Raw genomic sequence first — 13,390 nt, 5'->3', positions numbered from 1 at the left:
TCTTGAAAGCAGTTTCAGCAGATGCAATGTACTAATAATTTAGAAAATAATAAGAGTGAAGGTCATGAACTGAATTGTAGATGGGGATATGAGGGAAGATCAATGAAACACCTTGTTTTCATGTTGACTTTCATATAGTTTTGGAGGATTTGAAACCCTGTTTATCTATGAGATACTCATATCCATAAATATCTTCCTTATTATTTTTTAACATTTCTGCAGGTGTTGGTTGTGTTCACATGACCAAATTCTGGTTTTAATAAGCCAAGGTGTTCATGAGCTTGTGGCACTTAAATGCAGCATCCTTTTCGAGTATAGGGAGAGAAACCAGGAAGCAGCAATTGAACTATGGTTTAAACCAAACTTCCTCAAACACTTCCCTCCAGATGTTTTGAGACTACAACTCCATTCATCCCGGACCACTGGTCCTGCTAGCTAGGAATCATGGGAGTTGTAGGCCAAAAACATCTGGAGGGTCGAGTTTGAGGAAGCCTGTTTTAAACTTAGCTTCTGAATCCTGGCTAATTTGGTATGCATTAATCTGGCATTCACATTATTTATTTGTGGAACTCCTAAACCACCCATCAAAATAGATCCTAAGGGGGCTTGTAAACATTAACAAAATTAACAAAATTATAAAACCTACAGCAAACCAAGTAACGTTTCTGAAAACTATCACACAGTAAAACGATGAAACAGCTGTTCACACAAGCCCTAGGACCTTGGACAGTCCAGTTAAATTTCACCAAGGCCTGGAAGAGTCAATGTGCCTTAACTTGGCTCCAGAAACCTAATAATGTAGCCACCATACTCACCTCCTTGGGGAGAGAATTCCTTTGTCAGGCATGACTACAGGCATGACTATCCTGGGGCGCAACAAGAAGGGCTTCCCAGGGCCCAGGTTGGCTGGTAATGTGAAGCTATGGCTAAACGTGAAGCACCTGCATGAAAGGAGGAGCCAGGAAGAAGCAAGGCGGCAGCATGAGAAGGCCTAATGCTCATTCCTATCCTGATTAATTACGGCATTACAGTGGTGCCTCGCAAGACGAAATTAATCCATTCCGCGAGTCTCTTCGTCTTGCGGTTTTTTCGTCTTGCGAAGCACGGCTATTAGCGGCTTAGCGGCTATTAGCGGTTTAGCGGCTATTAACGGCTTAGCGGCTTTAAGAAAAAGGAAACAAACTCGCAAGAACTCGCAAGACATTTCGTCTTGTGAAGCAAGCCCATAGGGAAATTCGTCTTGCGGAACGACTCAAAAAACGGAAAACTCTTTCGTCTAGCGAGCTTTTCGTCTTGCGAGGCACCACTGTAATTGGTCATGTGAACAGGCTAGTAGCTTATGTTTCCTGAAGAGCTGGTTCTGGAAAATCACCTAATGCCTTCTAAGTAACAAAATGCATTGCCATTGGATTGGAACTAGAGGAAAGCATCACCTTCCCAAGGGCGCTTTCAGCTAAAGACTCAGCTCTTGCTGTCCGCAAAGGCCAGGGGGACCCTCCAGAGCAGTAGTCCAGTAACATTTCTCTTTTACCACCCAGGTACTTTGATTCCTCCGAATTGAGAAGTAGCACTTTTTCTAACTGGGACGACAATTCTGATTCCTTCTGGAAGAAAGAGAGCAGCAACAGAGACTTAGATACGATTCTGTCTTCGAAAACTTCAAGCTACTTAGAGAGGTACCTAAAGAAAACCTTCATGTGAATAAACCTTCAACTAGGGATGATCTGATAATAATCTTACTAATTTTCAATTACAATCCAATAATAGCCTTGTTATAACAATACCAAATTATAATACAATTACTAATACTGATCATTCAAATACCGAATTATATAATTTAGGTGCCCCCCCCAATGCCAGATTGATGAACCTTATCAGTTCCTTGGCAAGTTCGCAGATTCCCTCCGTTCGGCTCAAGATAAATGAGCAATTATACTTCCAGTTAAATTCCAAGTCCTTTTTGCATTAATCAGTTCAGTCCGTAGATAATAAAGTCCAAATTAAGCTCTGATTAACAGGAGAACCTCTGCTTCTTAATGGCAGCATAGGTGGGTTACCGGCAGCCAAGTGCTTTTGCACTCAGCGTCTCCCTGCCTCCAGCATCCCATGCCGGAGCGAGAGCCAGGTAAAAACTGTGAGTGAAGCCTGTTCCTCCCTGTCCCTGGGGGTAACTTGCAAGGATAATTACCCTCAATCATCATTGTTTTTTCTTTGCCAACAATCTCCTGCTGTCGTGGGCGCTGCCTCCATTAAGGCAGACCGGAACCAGAAGCCTCAACTAGGGATAATCAGATCAGTTTGCTTCCAGCCTCTGTCCATTTCAAATGTGTTTAGATGTCTGTTCCATCCTGTTTTTGCAACAGTCTGCTCATTTTTAAAAAATGGATATGAAAAAGTCATATTTAAATTCATATTTTAAAAATACAGTTGTATTTTCTCTCAGCATATGCTTTTCTAATTTATTCTAAAACTTGAGTTTTAAAAAATGCATTTTACATCTGGGAAAGCTCAGTCGGTAAAGCGTGAGACTCTTAATATCAGGGTTGTGGGTTCGAGTTCCACACTGGGCAAAGAGATTCCTTCCTTGCAGGGGGTTGGACTAAATGACCCTCATTGTCCCTTCCATTATTCTACATTTTCCAGACAAGAATTACATGTCAAATTTGGAGAAATTCTAAATCTGAAGGATAATTATGTTCTGGTCTGGTCCATGTATTAATTTAGGAGTTGTGAATTAGGTCAGTTTATTTAAAAATGCAAACCAAATAAAATTCTCCTGCCATTTAACCACTGAGGCAAAACAGGTAGTCTAAGCCTGTTCATTTGTATCTAAGATATTCAGGTGGGAAATTCTATGAGTAGGCAAATACTGAATATTGAGTACAGCGATCTGCTTGTGGCTATGTTAAAACCTTTATTTCTATGTACAGGCTGCATTAACATATAATATAGCAATATTACTGATTAGCATTTGCTACTCCTTTTATCTTTGGTCTCTCTATGTGTTATGAGCTCATGAGAAATTCATTGACAAAGCAGCTAAATAGGTGAAAACCTCTAAAAGTATTCTCATAAAGAAATTGCCAGCAAAATTGTATATAAAATCCAGAACAGGAGGGGATTTTGTAAAAAATATAAACAACAACCATCATGTCCTAGGTTTTAAAAGGTAGAATGTTAAATTTTAGACTAAGGATTCTTGCTTAATACTCTAGGGATCATGGGTTTTGCTGTGGTTTCTGTATGTGAAGAGAGGTTTTCCAAATCTATCAGTCTGTGTCTTAATAGTGGTTAAAGTTGCAGTTAAGCAGTGCATTTTCAATCTTCTCCATTTATTGATATCAATATATAATGGAAGGAGGAGGAACATCAGGGAAGTGTGATCCTTAAATTTTTGATGTTTGTAGATAAAAGTGATACACAAGGAACCCAGCAGACTTCTTGTGAAAACAGGTTTTTTTTTTACTAATGTTTGTGTACATAAAATGATTGGGTTGCTAACATAGCTGGGTTAATTCATGTCTTTTATGCGCATCCTGTTCCACATTAAATATTTATAAAATCTAACCAGTTGAAATAAACTAGGTGACACTGTTCAATTTTTAAAATGAAGTTTTTATTTATTTTCAAATTATGTTAGATACATTTGAGAAAAAAATTGTTCCAACAGTAAACAACAAACAAATTTGTGTCATGCTGGGTAATAAAGTTTCATTTGATTACTCTAAGTCTTGGCATATTTTTTGAATGGGTATTGGGTAGTTTCGTACCAGGGTCTGAACAATTCATGCATTCAGTAAATATTTGCCATGTATTATAAAATGAAAGTGGATGGTGCTTGCCCCTAGGTGCTCTGACCTGACATGTCAGTTTCTCAGCCAGTGCTGTTGACTACACTCTGGCATGCCAAGAAGTGATGCTAAGACCAGACCTAGTTCCCCAGCATCATAATGTACAGTTTCTGGAATTACCACTATTGCCATACCAAAATTCTCCAGCAAAACGATATTGCATACTTCTGTTTGACTTCATTATTGCTATTTATGTATTAAGCTTTTCAATTAACTTTTAGCAATAGGTTTCTGAAAGTTCTACTTAATCTTACTCTGGTTATAAACTTTCTACTTTATTTACCAGTAAATACCAGTACGTGGATGTGTTTATATGTAGGGTTTTGTTTTGAGATCCACCCCCCCCATGCAGATGGAAGCCACAGTTGTTAAAATCGCTGCTCTAATGAAATAGCTAAAACTACAAAAAGTATAAATCTATTAACACTATCAAGTTGATAAGCAATATCCTCTCAGATATAACCATGTGGAACAATGTTCTTTTAGGCCTTCGTCTCGTCGTAAAGCCGAGTTTGAACCTCCTGCAAGCACAGATGAAGCCCAGAAGAAATTTGGCAACGTAAAAGCTATTTCATCAGATATGTACTTTGGAAAGCAAGACCATGCTGACGTAAGTGCAAATTAAATTGCACTAATTGCAAAACCTTTATGATAACCAGTTTGTGGGGTATTTGGAAACATCACATTGCTAGAAGCAAATTTTTCTTGTAGAAATAGTTGTGATTTGAGAGAAATCAGAGTGATGATGTTCTCCTCCCTCAAAAAAAATTTGAAACTTCCAAACCAGTTTAGAAAAGTGCATCTATTTGGATGTCAACTCGATAGCATGTGAGCCATTTTTCTCCTAGTAACCTATACTTTGAGTGGCTTTGCATATTTGGAGGAGAAAAATCAATGACCTCAAGCATATTTGATAAGCTATGTGGAGAAAAATGATTCATTTATTTACAATTCATGATACCATGAAACGTGTTTTGGGATGTGATGTTTAATACTTGCAACTAGGAAGTGAATTAAGAACCGGAGTTAATAAAATACTGGCTTTACCAGGATATTCAGCTCCATAGCAACAGCTGAAATAATCTCACCTAGATGTGAAGCATGTTATTTTGAAATCTTCTTAACTCTTTCGTAGTATGAAGCTAGAGTTCGGTTAGAGAGACTTTCAGGAAACTCTGCTATAAGTTCAGCCGATTTGTTTGAAGAACAGAAGAAACAACCATCAGGTAGGAAAGGAAAATGATGAACATTTTTGCTGTTTTGAATTGTGTACAGTGTCCTGTTGATCAGCATACTGTCAGTGTTGTTTTAGTTATGGAACTTACTGCTATCCTCATACATCCTGGAGAATAAGTCCTTGGTCGAATATACTTCATGAGCAATCCTAATATTGGTCTGTTTATATATTTTGAGACCTGTTTTTTGCTCCTGTCCTGAGCCGGCGCCCCTGCTTTCTCACCTAACAGCAGCCCCTGCTACTGTTAACGGCACCTGTTTCTTGAAGTCGATATAGTTCACTACTATCTAAACAAATGGGTTGTGTTGAATACATGAAATTAAAACCAGCAAGTTCCTGGGTGGGATTTAATACTATGGAGGCCTTCCTTTTTAACTTGGAATGCCCTGCCTGTAATTCTGTATCCAGTTTCCATGTATTGGGAAGATCCTAGTTGTACTGTGCTTTAGATCTACTTGCATGGTCAGTCAAAGAAGTCCCTTGGTACTGGTTGCTGGGAATTGCAGCTGAGGAGAGGGCTGTTACACTGGGTCCTGCTTGGAGACTTCCCAGGGATATCTTGTTGTCCACTGTCGGACTGGAACAGCGGGCCTTGTTTTAATCCCACAGGGCTCTTTCAGGTTGCATTTGGGGCTGTGTTAATTGGTCCTTAGTAAAATACCGAAATGGATCAAGCTAGCCTCAAAAATAATTGTGTCTGTTTTACTGCTTGACTTATGTGTGAAGGGAACAGTTCAAATGCTGACTGGAAATAATATATACAGTGGTACCTCGGGTTAAGAACTTAATTCGTTCCGGAGGCCTGTTCTTAACCTGAAACTGTTCTTAACCTGAAGCACCACTTTAGCTAATGGGGCCTCCCACTGCCGCCACGCCGCTGTTGCATGATTTCTGTTCTCAACCTGAAGCAAAGTTCTTAAGCTGAGGTAATATTTCTGGGTTAGTGGAGTCTGTAACCTGAAGCGTATGTAACCCGAGGTACCACTGTAATGTTTGTGTGTGTGTGTATATGCTTAAGTTACTAGGGTTTTGTCTGAAAGGGAACCATTTCATTTGAAACAAGCCAGTTTCAACCCATGGATGATGAACCTCACTTCTTCCAACAACCATAGTCAAGATTAACCACACTTCTGGGTTCAGGTGCAATTCTAAACTGCCGTTAATAAAAAATGGAAGTGAAAGCTGCCAGTCTTCTCAATTTTAAAGTGCCGTTAATCAGTGAAAGCTGCCAATCTCCTCACAGCTACACTGGAAGAAGTGAGGGGAGAGTAGGAGCACCTGAGTGTAAGATTCACCTAGGATCATTCCCATTAAATATTGATTTTTATTGTATCATCATGTCCAGATGCAACCAGTGACTTTAGTACTGTAATTGATCCTTATGGGGTTGAATTTTAGAACCTCGTGTTACTATGGGCTGGAGCCTGATTCCCCCCACTGGTGGAGGAAGAGGAGTGGGGGGGGGAGTGCACCGCCCCCGGCCGCGTGATGCCAGCAGGGTGCCATTGCGGCTGCCCCCCCACCCATACTGGGCGCCCCGCCCCTGCGGGTGGCATGTCCTGCCCCAGGACACGTGTCAGCCATGCCCCCACCTGCTCCCCGCCCCCCAGTGCCGGAGCATGAAGCTCCGCCACTTTCTCCACCCCAGTTCTCTGTTTCTCATAGAGTTTGTGTTTTATGTATTGAAAGGTATTCCTATCAAAGCACACCAAAAAAGAGATTAAAAAGTTAATATTTAATGAAAACTTTCTATCAGATTATCACCACAGTGGCTCTTACAGCTAAAGGACTTTGTTGTGCCTTTCAAAAAGGGTCTTCTTTGGGTTTACAGGTAAAAAAGCTACAAGCAAGACCTTTGTATGCACTGGGTTCTGGTCCACAGTCCTATATAAATCCTTTTATATAGTCATGAAACTTGATTATAGTAGGTTGATAGCATCTAATTCTCTTTGTGCATATATGCAGCAGGAAGCTTGCAACTGGATAATCTAAAGTGCCTGCTATTTAATACTGGAGAGCCATTAGAGACTGGTAACATGACACGCACTACGTGCTGAAACTGAGCCAAGGAGCTTAACTGCTGTCTTGTAGCAGTTCACGACAAGAGAAAACGAATAATTTTAAAAACACAATATAATGAAACCTAGACAACTTTGCAAACAGTGATTGATCCATAGTGTTTTACAGTTAACAGAATTTTCAACTGTATATGTTCTTTACGAAATTTCCCAGTACCTTTTACACAAAACATGATCATGTCAGGTTTAGATATTTGAAATCACTGACATCTTTAATGTTATGAAAGTGTACCAGGTTTTCCTACACAATTTATCATGTGGAGGCAACTCTGATTTTTTCTGCTATTTAGGTACCAGCATTTGAGTTTAAGCCTAAAGATTTATTCATTACAGTGGTACCTCAGGTTACAGACGCTTCAGGTTACAGACTCCGCTAACCCTGAAATAATACCTCAGGTTAAGAACTTTGCTTCAGGATGAGAACAGAAATTGTGCTCCAGCGGCGCGGCAGCAGCAGGAGGCCCCATTAAGCTGAAGTGGTGCTTCAGGTTAAGAACAGTTTCAGGTTAAGAACGGACCTCTGGAACAAATTAAGTACTTAACCCGAGGTACCACTGTATTCAACTTTGTAGAATGCAACTCTCACGGTAGATCAAAGGGGGAAACTAATCCACTGGCCGCATCTGCCTTGTTGAGTCACACAGGAAGAGGCCCACCAGCGGCCTCCACAGCATTCGGGACCTCTAGAAAGCAGATGAGGTGCTTTATCTCTAGATCAGGAGATAAAGTTCTTCTACTTTTAGGGGTCTTCTTGAATTCCACTTCAGAGATTCTCTCAAAAGAGCAGGCAGAAGAATAATTTATCTTTTAGCGTGGCTATAAGCACTGCAGTGCTAAGATTGTAGCTAAAGTTGTCCGCCTGCAAGCAAAAGGCAGGATTTTCACCCATCTAATAGCTGGAATGGGAATGGCTAGAAATATTGATCGTGTGTGTGAGAGAGTGCCTGCTATGTGCCTCGGTGTATGCGTGTGGGTGAGCATGCATATACTTTGGCCACACTTGCTGCTGGCATGTGGCCATGTGACTATCATTGTGACTGAGAAAGGCTAGCCCCCCCTTGCCTTCAATCCCCCTCTTCATTTTGATGCTGGAAAATGGGTGTGTGGGGTGTTCCAGAAGGGGTAGTACCTCTGGTTGGGGTCATGTTGTGCTCCTTCTGCAGTAGCTTGCCCAACTTTGGTCCCCACCCTGCACTCAGCTCTCTCCCGTGGCTCCTAGAAGCTGTCAGCAGGCAAGAGCAGCCACAACCCGGGAGACGGTTCTGACTGGCCAGCTAAAACAGGTGAGGGGAGCCGATGGGTCTCAAACCCTCAGTGAGTTAGGGACTTCCCCTACATGTGAAGACAGATGGAGCGGATGAGACCAACAGTGGGTGCAGCTGTCAAGAAGGCGGTTTTTGTATGTGCTGTAGAGGGAAGTGAGAGGCAAGGTAGTTCCTCTAAAAGGAAAACTCTGGTCCTAAACTGCTGCCTTACAGAGCATCTTTGAATGGAGAAAAAATTGACTAAGGAGTAAACTTCCCCAGTAATTCCTGCAGCCAAGCTGGTGCCACATTGTATTGCTGTGCTTTCCTTTGGACCGCATCAGCCAGGCAGCCCTGGACCTCCAGACACACTGCTCAGACTTCGGCCCCAGGGAGGTCGCTTCAGTGCTGCCAGTGCAGCCACTTAAATTCACATGTGGAGGCACCCTCCATGGTCTCTTGAGACAGACAGATGCAAAAAATAAAATAAAAAATCCTCTGCTCTTTTCCCCAGTCTCACTGGAATTTATTTTCCTATAAATCAAAGAGGGGCCTTCCTGCTAAATTATTTTTATGTGCAATGTTCAGGTTCAGAGTTGTACTTTCTTTTAAGTAACTTTTTAAATAGCATCTTTGTTTCTGAAAATGAAGCTCAGGAATTCCCCCAAAATATTAACATTGCAGTGCAAAACCAGCTTTTTACCATCTAATGGTAAAACTACGGAAGTCATTGATAGCAAACCCAAACTAGTGTTTGGTATTTTGGTACATTAAAGATAGATAGATGAGTTCACCAACATACTTACACATTTTTGCTGAGCGTCCTTTCCAGGTTATCGGGCATCTCCAAAATTGTTTAAGAAGAAGGGGTAACAGACAAACTTAGAACAATGTTTCTGAATTTTGAGTCCTGTTCAGATTGTAAATATTGGAACCACTTTGGAGCATGTTTTGCCATGCAACTCTTATTGTTTGTCACAGCCATAAACCTTCTTTCTAAACAAACACAATTATGTATTTGGTTCCATAGATTTTAGATAGTTGTTTTAATCACATTGAAATGATTTGTCTAATAAAATTAACTGAGGAGACCTGAATTCATCTTTTTTTTTTTTTTTTTTTTTTGCATAACCACAAAATTTATTTCTCACTCTATTCTTAGGCAGTTACAATATTTCACATGTCTTGCCCACTGCTCCTGATATGGCTCAGTTTAAACAAGGGGTGAAATCTGTGGCTGGAAGGCTTTCTGTCCTGGCAAATGGAGTCATGACTTCTATACAGGTTAGTAAACTTACACAAAAGGGACATTTTCAAATTTGAAATGCAGGTTTTATGTAGTTTTCTGTCGGTAGCAGACATACCTGTATGTGAGACGTTGGAGCATGCTTCTTGTGTAAACTCTGATGGTTTAATTCTGTCACTTCCATAACAAGGCTGGATCCCTTTAGGTAAAACAATGGTGTAGATCTATTCATGGAACATACAGTTGCCCATATTTTAAGTGTTTTCACAATGGAGTGGGAGGAGTAAATTTCAGTCCATTTACTTTCGTAGTTGTATGTTTTATGTCCGTAAGACATATATTTTCTTATGAATATTTTATTTACATCACTTAGAGGTTTGATTAAGCAGTATATAAGTCTTGTTACATGAATAGAGTACAGCTCTTACACTACTGCATTTTTTTTTACAAGAGATGGGGAGTTTTTGCACCCTGTTAATCATTGTGGGAGGTGGGGATTATTTGTTTGCTGCTGTTCTTAATTTTATTATGTATTTTGTGGTTTTTATATTGTATTTTTATATTGTGAACTTCCCTGAGATCTACAGATGAAGGGTGGTATACATATTTAATAAACAAGTGGACAAAATAAATAAAAATAAAATATAGGCGCAGACTTTAACAATTCAGATCTATTAAGGTCCAGAAGACCTCTGCCAGTAGGAATGTAAATTGACCCCATAAATGCACAGAGTTCCATGTCCACAGGGAGATTTTTTTTACAGCAAGCAACTGGGAAGTCCCCCATTCTTTTCCTTCTCAAGCTTGCTTCTCTAGCTTATCACCAGTATCAGGAGCTAATGTACTGGAAGACTACATCAATCAGCAGTTCTTAAAAAACAAAGCTGAATCTTAATTTTCAAAATCCATTATATGGGCCATTTGTTAAACACTAAATTACAAAATAAATGGGTAGAGATTTCGATTTGCGATGTTTCAGATATAATAGTGCATGCAACTTGTATTTTTGCTTCCTTGTAAGAGAGAGCACCTATTCATTTCTTTTCATTGTCTTCTCTTTTAGGATCGTTATGGTTCTTAACCATTTGTATTCAACTGAACTTGGATACACAGAAGAAGAGCTTTTTAAAAACAAACAAACACCACATCTGCCATTGATAATAGTGCAAATCTTAAATGAAGGCTGTAGAATATTTTGTTTTAATTGATTTCACACCTGTATGTTTTTACCATGTATCCTCTCTAATACCTAGCCACCTTTCATTTAACCTAGTGACTTGTTATTACTTCTGCTTTCATTCTATTAGTGCCGTCTCTTCTGCTGTTTGTGGCTTTTTGGTGCTATGAATAGCTTCCCCACCGTCACTGCCGAGAATCTGGTTCTGAAGTCAGACAGGAAAGGCAAAGCATCCTGTTATGTCTTAACACAGAATTTGTTATAGACAAGCAATGAGATTATTTTCATAATATATGCTTGTCACCTTACAGAAAAAGTTGTCTGTGATAGCTCACTGGCTGTAACCTCAAGTTAGCTCTTTTGCTTAGCCCCTTCCACACGTGGCGATACTGGAGTGGCCATGAAACTGGTGCCTTTCCTATCCAGTCGGTGGGTAGAAAGTAGTATCTGGACAGAGTGATTCCTCAGGTAATTGAAGGTGGGATTTTCCCTACCAAAATATTTACACTACTACATGCATTCCAAAGTCTGAAGTAAGGGAGACCTAAGGGATTTGGGGCATTACCTTCCAGGGCTGCAAGGAGGAGTGGATTGAGGTACAATCCTAAGGAATGTTGCTGATCTTGCGGCACTTCAAAATAAGAAGGGGGTGTTGTGTGCATCATCCCAACAGACTCATAGAAGAGGCCACAATTCAACACAGAGTTAAGAATGGGTTGAGTGCGTGTTGGATTGTATCTGGGATGTCTTGATAGTTTAGTACTGATGAACGTCTCAAAATGGAAGCTAATTGCTATGTTCTAGTTGGAAAGTGAAGTAGTATTTGAAGCATTATTTTTCCCATGTAAACAGGCTTGTCTAGAGCAGAGATTTGTCACTTGTTAGACTCTCATTTTCCCCAACCAGCATTGCCAACGGGAGGATTGGAGTTGTAGACCAAAACATCTGACGGGCCGTAGGTTCCCTATGCCAACCTGTCCTGTGTTAAAGGACCTCGCTTTTGTGTGTTGATGGTCTGTTTATTCATAACAGTTAAGTTTTCTTTTGAACTTCAATTTAGGCTCCTTAAGTGCTTTTAAACAATCAATATGATGTATAAAATTAAGACTAAAGTGTTTCTATCTGTACAAGTAAATGCACACAAATAGATATATTATACAGAGAGAGAATCTACTTATGAAACTTGCAGGGCCAGACAGTCTCGCCTTAGGCTGTTTAAATTTCTTAGTGCTGTTAACTTCCGTAAGAATTTTAACACCATCTTGGGATTTAAGAACAAAATACTGAATATGTGCATAAATGTATAAAGAGTGGCTGTGTTTTAGACAGCCTGGAAGCATAATTCCTAAAAATAAACTGAATTGGAAACTTGGTGGGCTGAAAGATCACCAAAAAACCTACATTGTATCAGTTCTGTATTCCCCCCCCCCCGAACAGCTGCCCTTTGAACAGCTGCTCAATAAATTTAGAAATAAATTGTAATCTTTCATGTGCAGCTTTGTTTTCTGTTGCCTGATAGAATTTCATGTTGTGTGGATTATCATGAATTTTGATTCCTATCTGTCAGGAATGCAGAAAAATGTGTGTGCATGTGTGAGAGAGAGAGAGTCACGCTTCTTCAGGCTTCAGCCTTTATGAAAACAAAAACACACCAGCAGACAGATGGACTCTGAAAATAGAGGTGGCTAGTCCTGAAGGACCAGGAGACTTCTTGTTTAAAGCATAATGACAGAATATAGATCAACAGGAAGCCATTTCCAACAGCTCAGCATGACATGAACCAGCAAGATGCATTATTTACTTATAAACAAGAACTGTCTTCTCCTAGGAGTTACCTGTTCATTGCAGGGAACCACTTGTCAAGAACCTCATGTTCCCTGCAGATTGTGATTAACTCATTTTTGTGTGTGTTTATTTTGACCCAAGCATTAATTGTTGTGACTTGGATCCTAAGATACATTTATGGAAGTTCACAGAAGGAAAGGGTTGCATAAGCTGTGCTTGTGCAATGGAACTTCTTCTTCCTTTCCTCTCATCAGGTGCCCCCCAAATCTGCTCTTTTGATTCCCCCAACCCTTGAGCAAGGGAAAGAGGAGGAAGCTCCATCCAAGCAGCCAACGTTTGCTATCCTGACCTGCACCCCCCTGTGCTTCCTTCTGGCACAGGGCAAAAAGCAAGCTGGTGGCCCTTTTACTGGTTAAAGCTGGGGTGGAGAACCTGTGGCCATCCAGGGTTTTTGGGGGGCCTGTCATCAGGAATACATGGAGGGCCACAGATTTCTCATTCCTGGCCAGAATGATCACAAGCAGAGATAACATTCACCCTGTGGATCCTTGGGAAATGGAGTATTTGGGTACGAAGTATCTGTGGAAGGACCCATATCTCAAGGTACAGTTGCTTGAAAGCCTCAAAGATACTGTCTATTGATAGTTTTGCAGGGAGGAGCAGAGTCACTTGAACATCATGCTCAAACTCCCAACCCACAGAGCCGCTTCAGGAGGATCTCATCAACACTACATGTGCAAATCTCCCAACACTTCGCTCTCATAAGAAAACC

At 40.4% G+C, this 13,390-nt stretch overlaps 1 protein-coding gene across 8 annotated transcripts in view; it reads left to right on the top strand.

Moving 5' to 3' along the window:
• ARFGAP3 (ARF GTPase activating protein 3) overlaps positions 1–12,328 on the top strand; it is a 34,076-nt gene extending 21,748 nt beyond the window's left edge. For all 8 annotated transcript variants that reach the window (XM_081005572.1, XM_081005571.1, XM_081005569.1 and 5 more), the window contains 5 exons: positions 1,539–1,676; positions 4,338–4,461; positions 4,987–5,077; positions 9,573–9,694; positions 10,720–12,328. In XM_081005572.1, the coding sequence (XP_080861698.1) occupies positions 1,539–1,676; positions 4,338–4,461; positions 4,987–5,077; positions 9,573–9,694; positions 10,720–10,737 (493 nt within the window). In that variant the 3' untranslated portion in view covers positions 10,738–12,328. The remainder of the gene's footprint in view (positions 1–1,538; positions 1,677–4,337; positions 4,462–4,986; positions 5,078–9,572; positions 9,695–10,719) is intronic.
• The last annotated feature ends 1,062 nt before the right edge of the window (positions 12,329–13,390 follow it).

This window comes from Podarcis pityusensis (genome assembly GCF_964106645.2).
Source record: "Podarcis pityusensis genome assembly, chromosome: 5".
NCBI lineage: Eukaryota > Metazoa > Chordata > Lepidosauria > Squamata > Lacertidae > Podarcis > Podarcis pityusensis.
The sequence above is the reverse complement of the archived record's forward strand: the minus strand, read 5'-3'. Positions and strand labels throughout refer to the sequence as shown.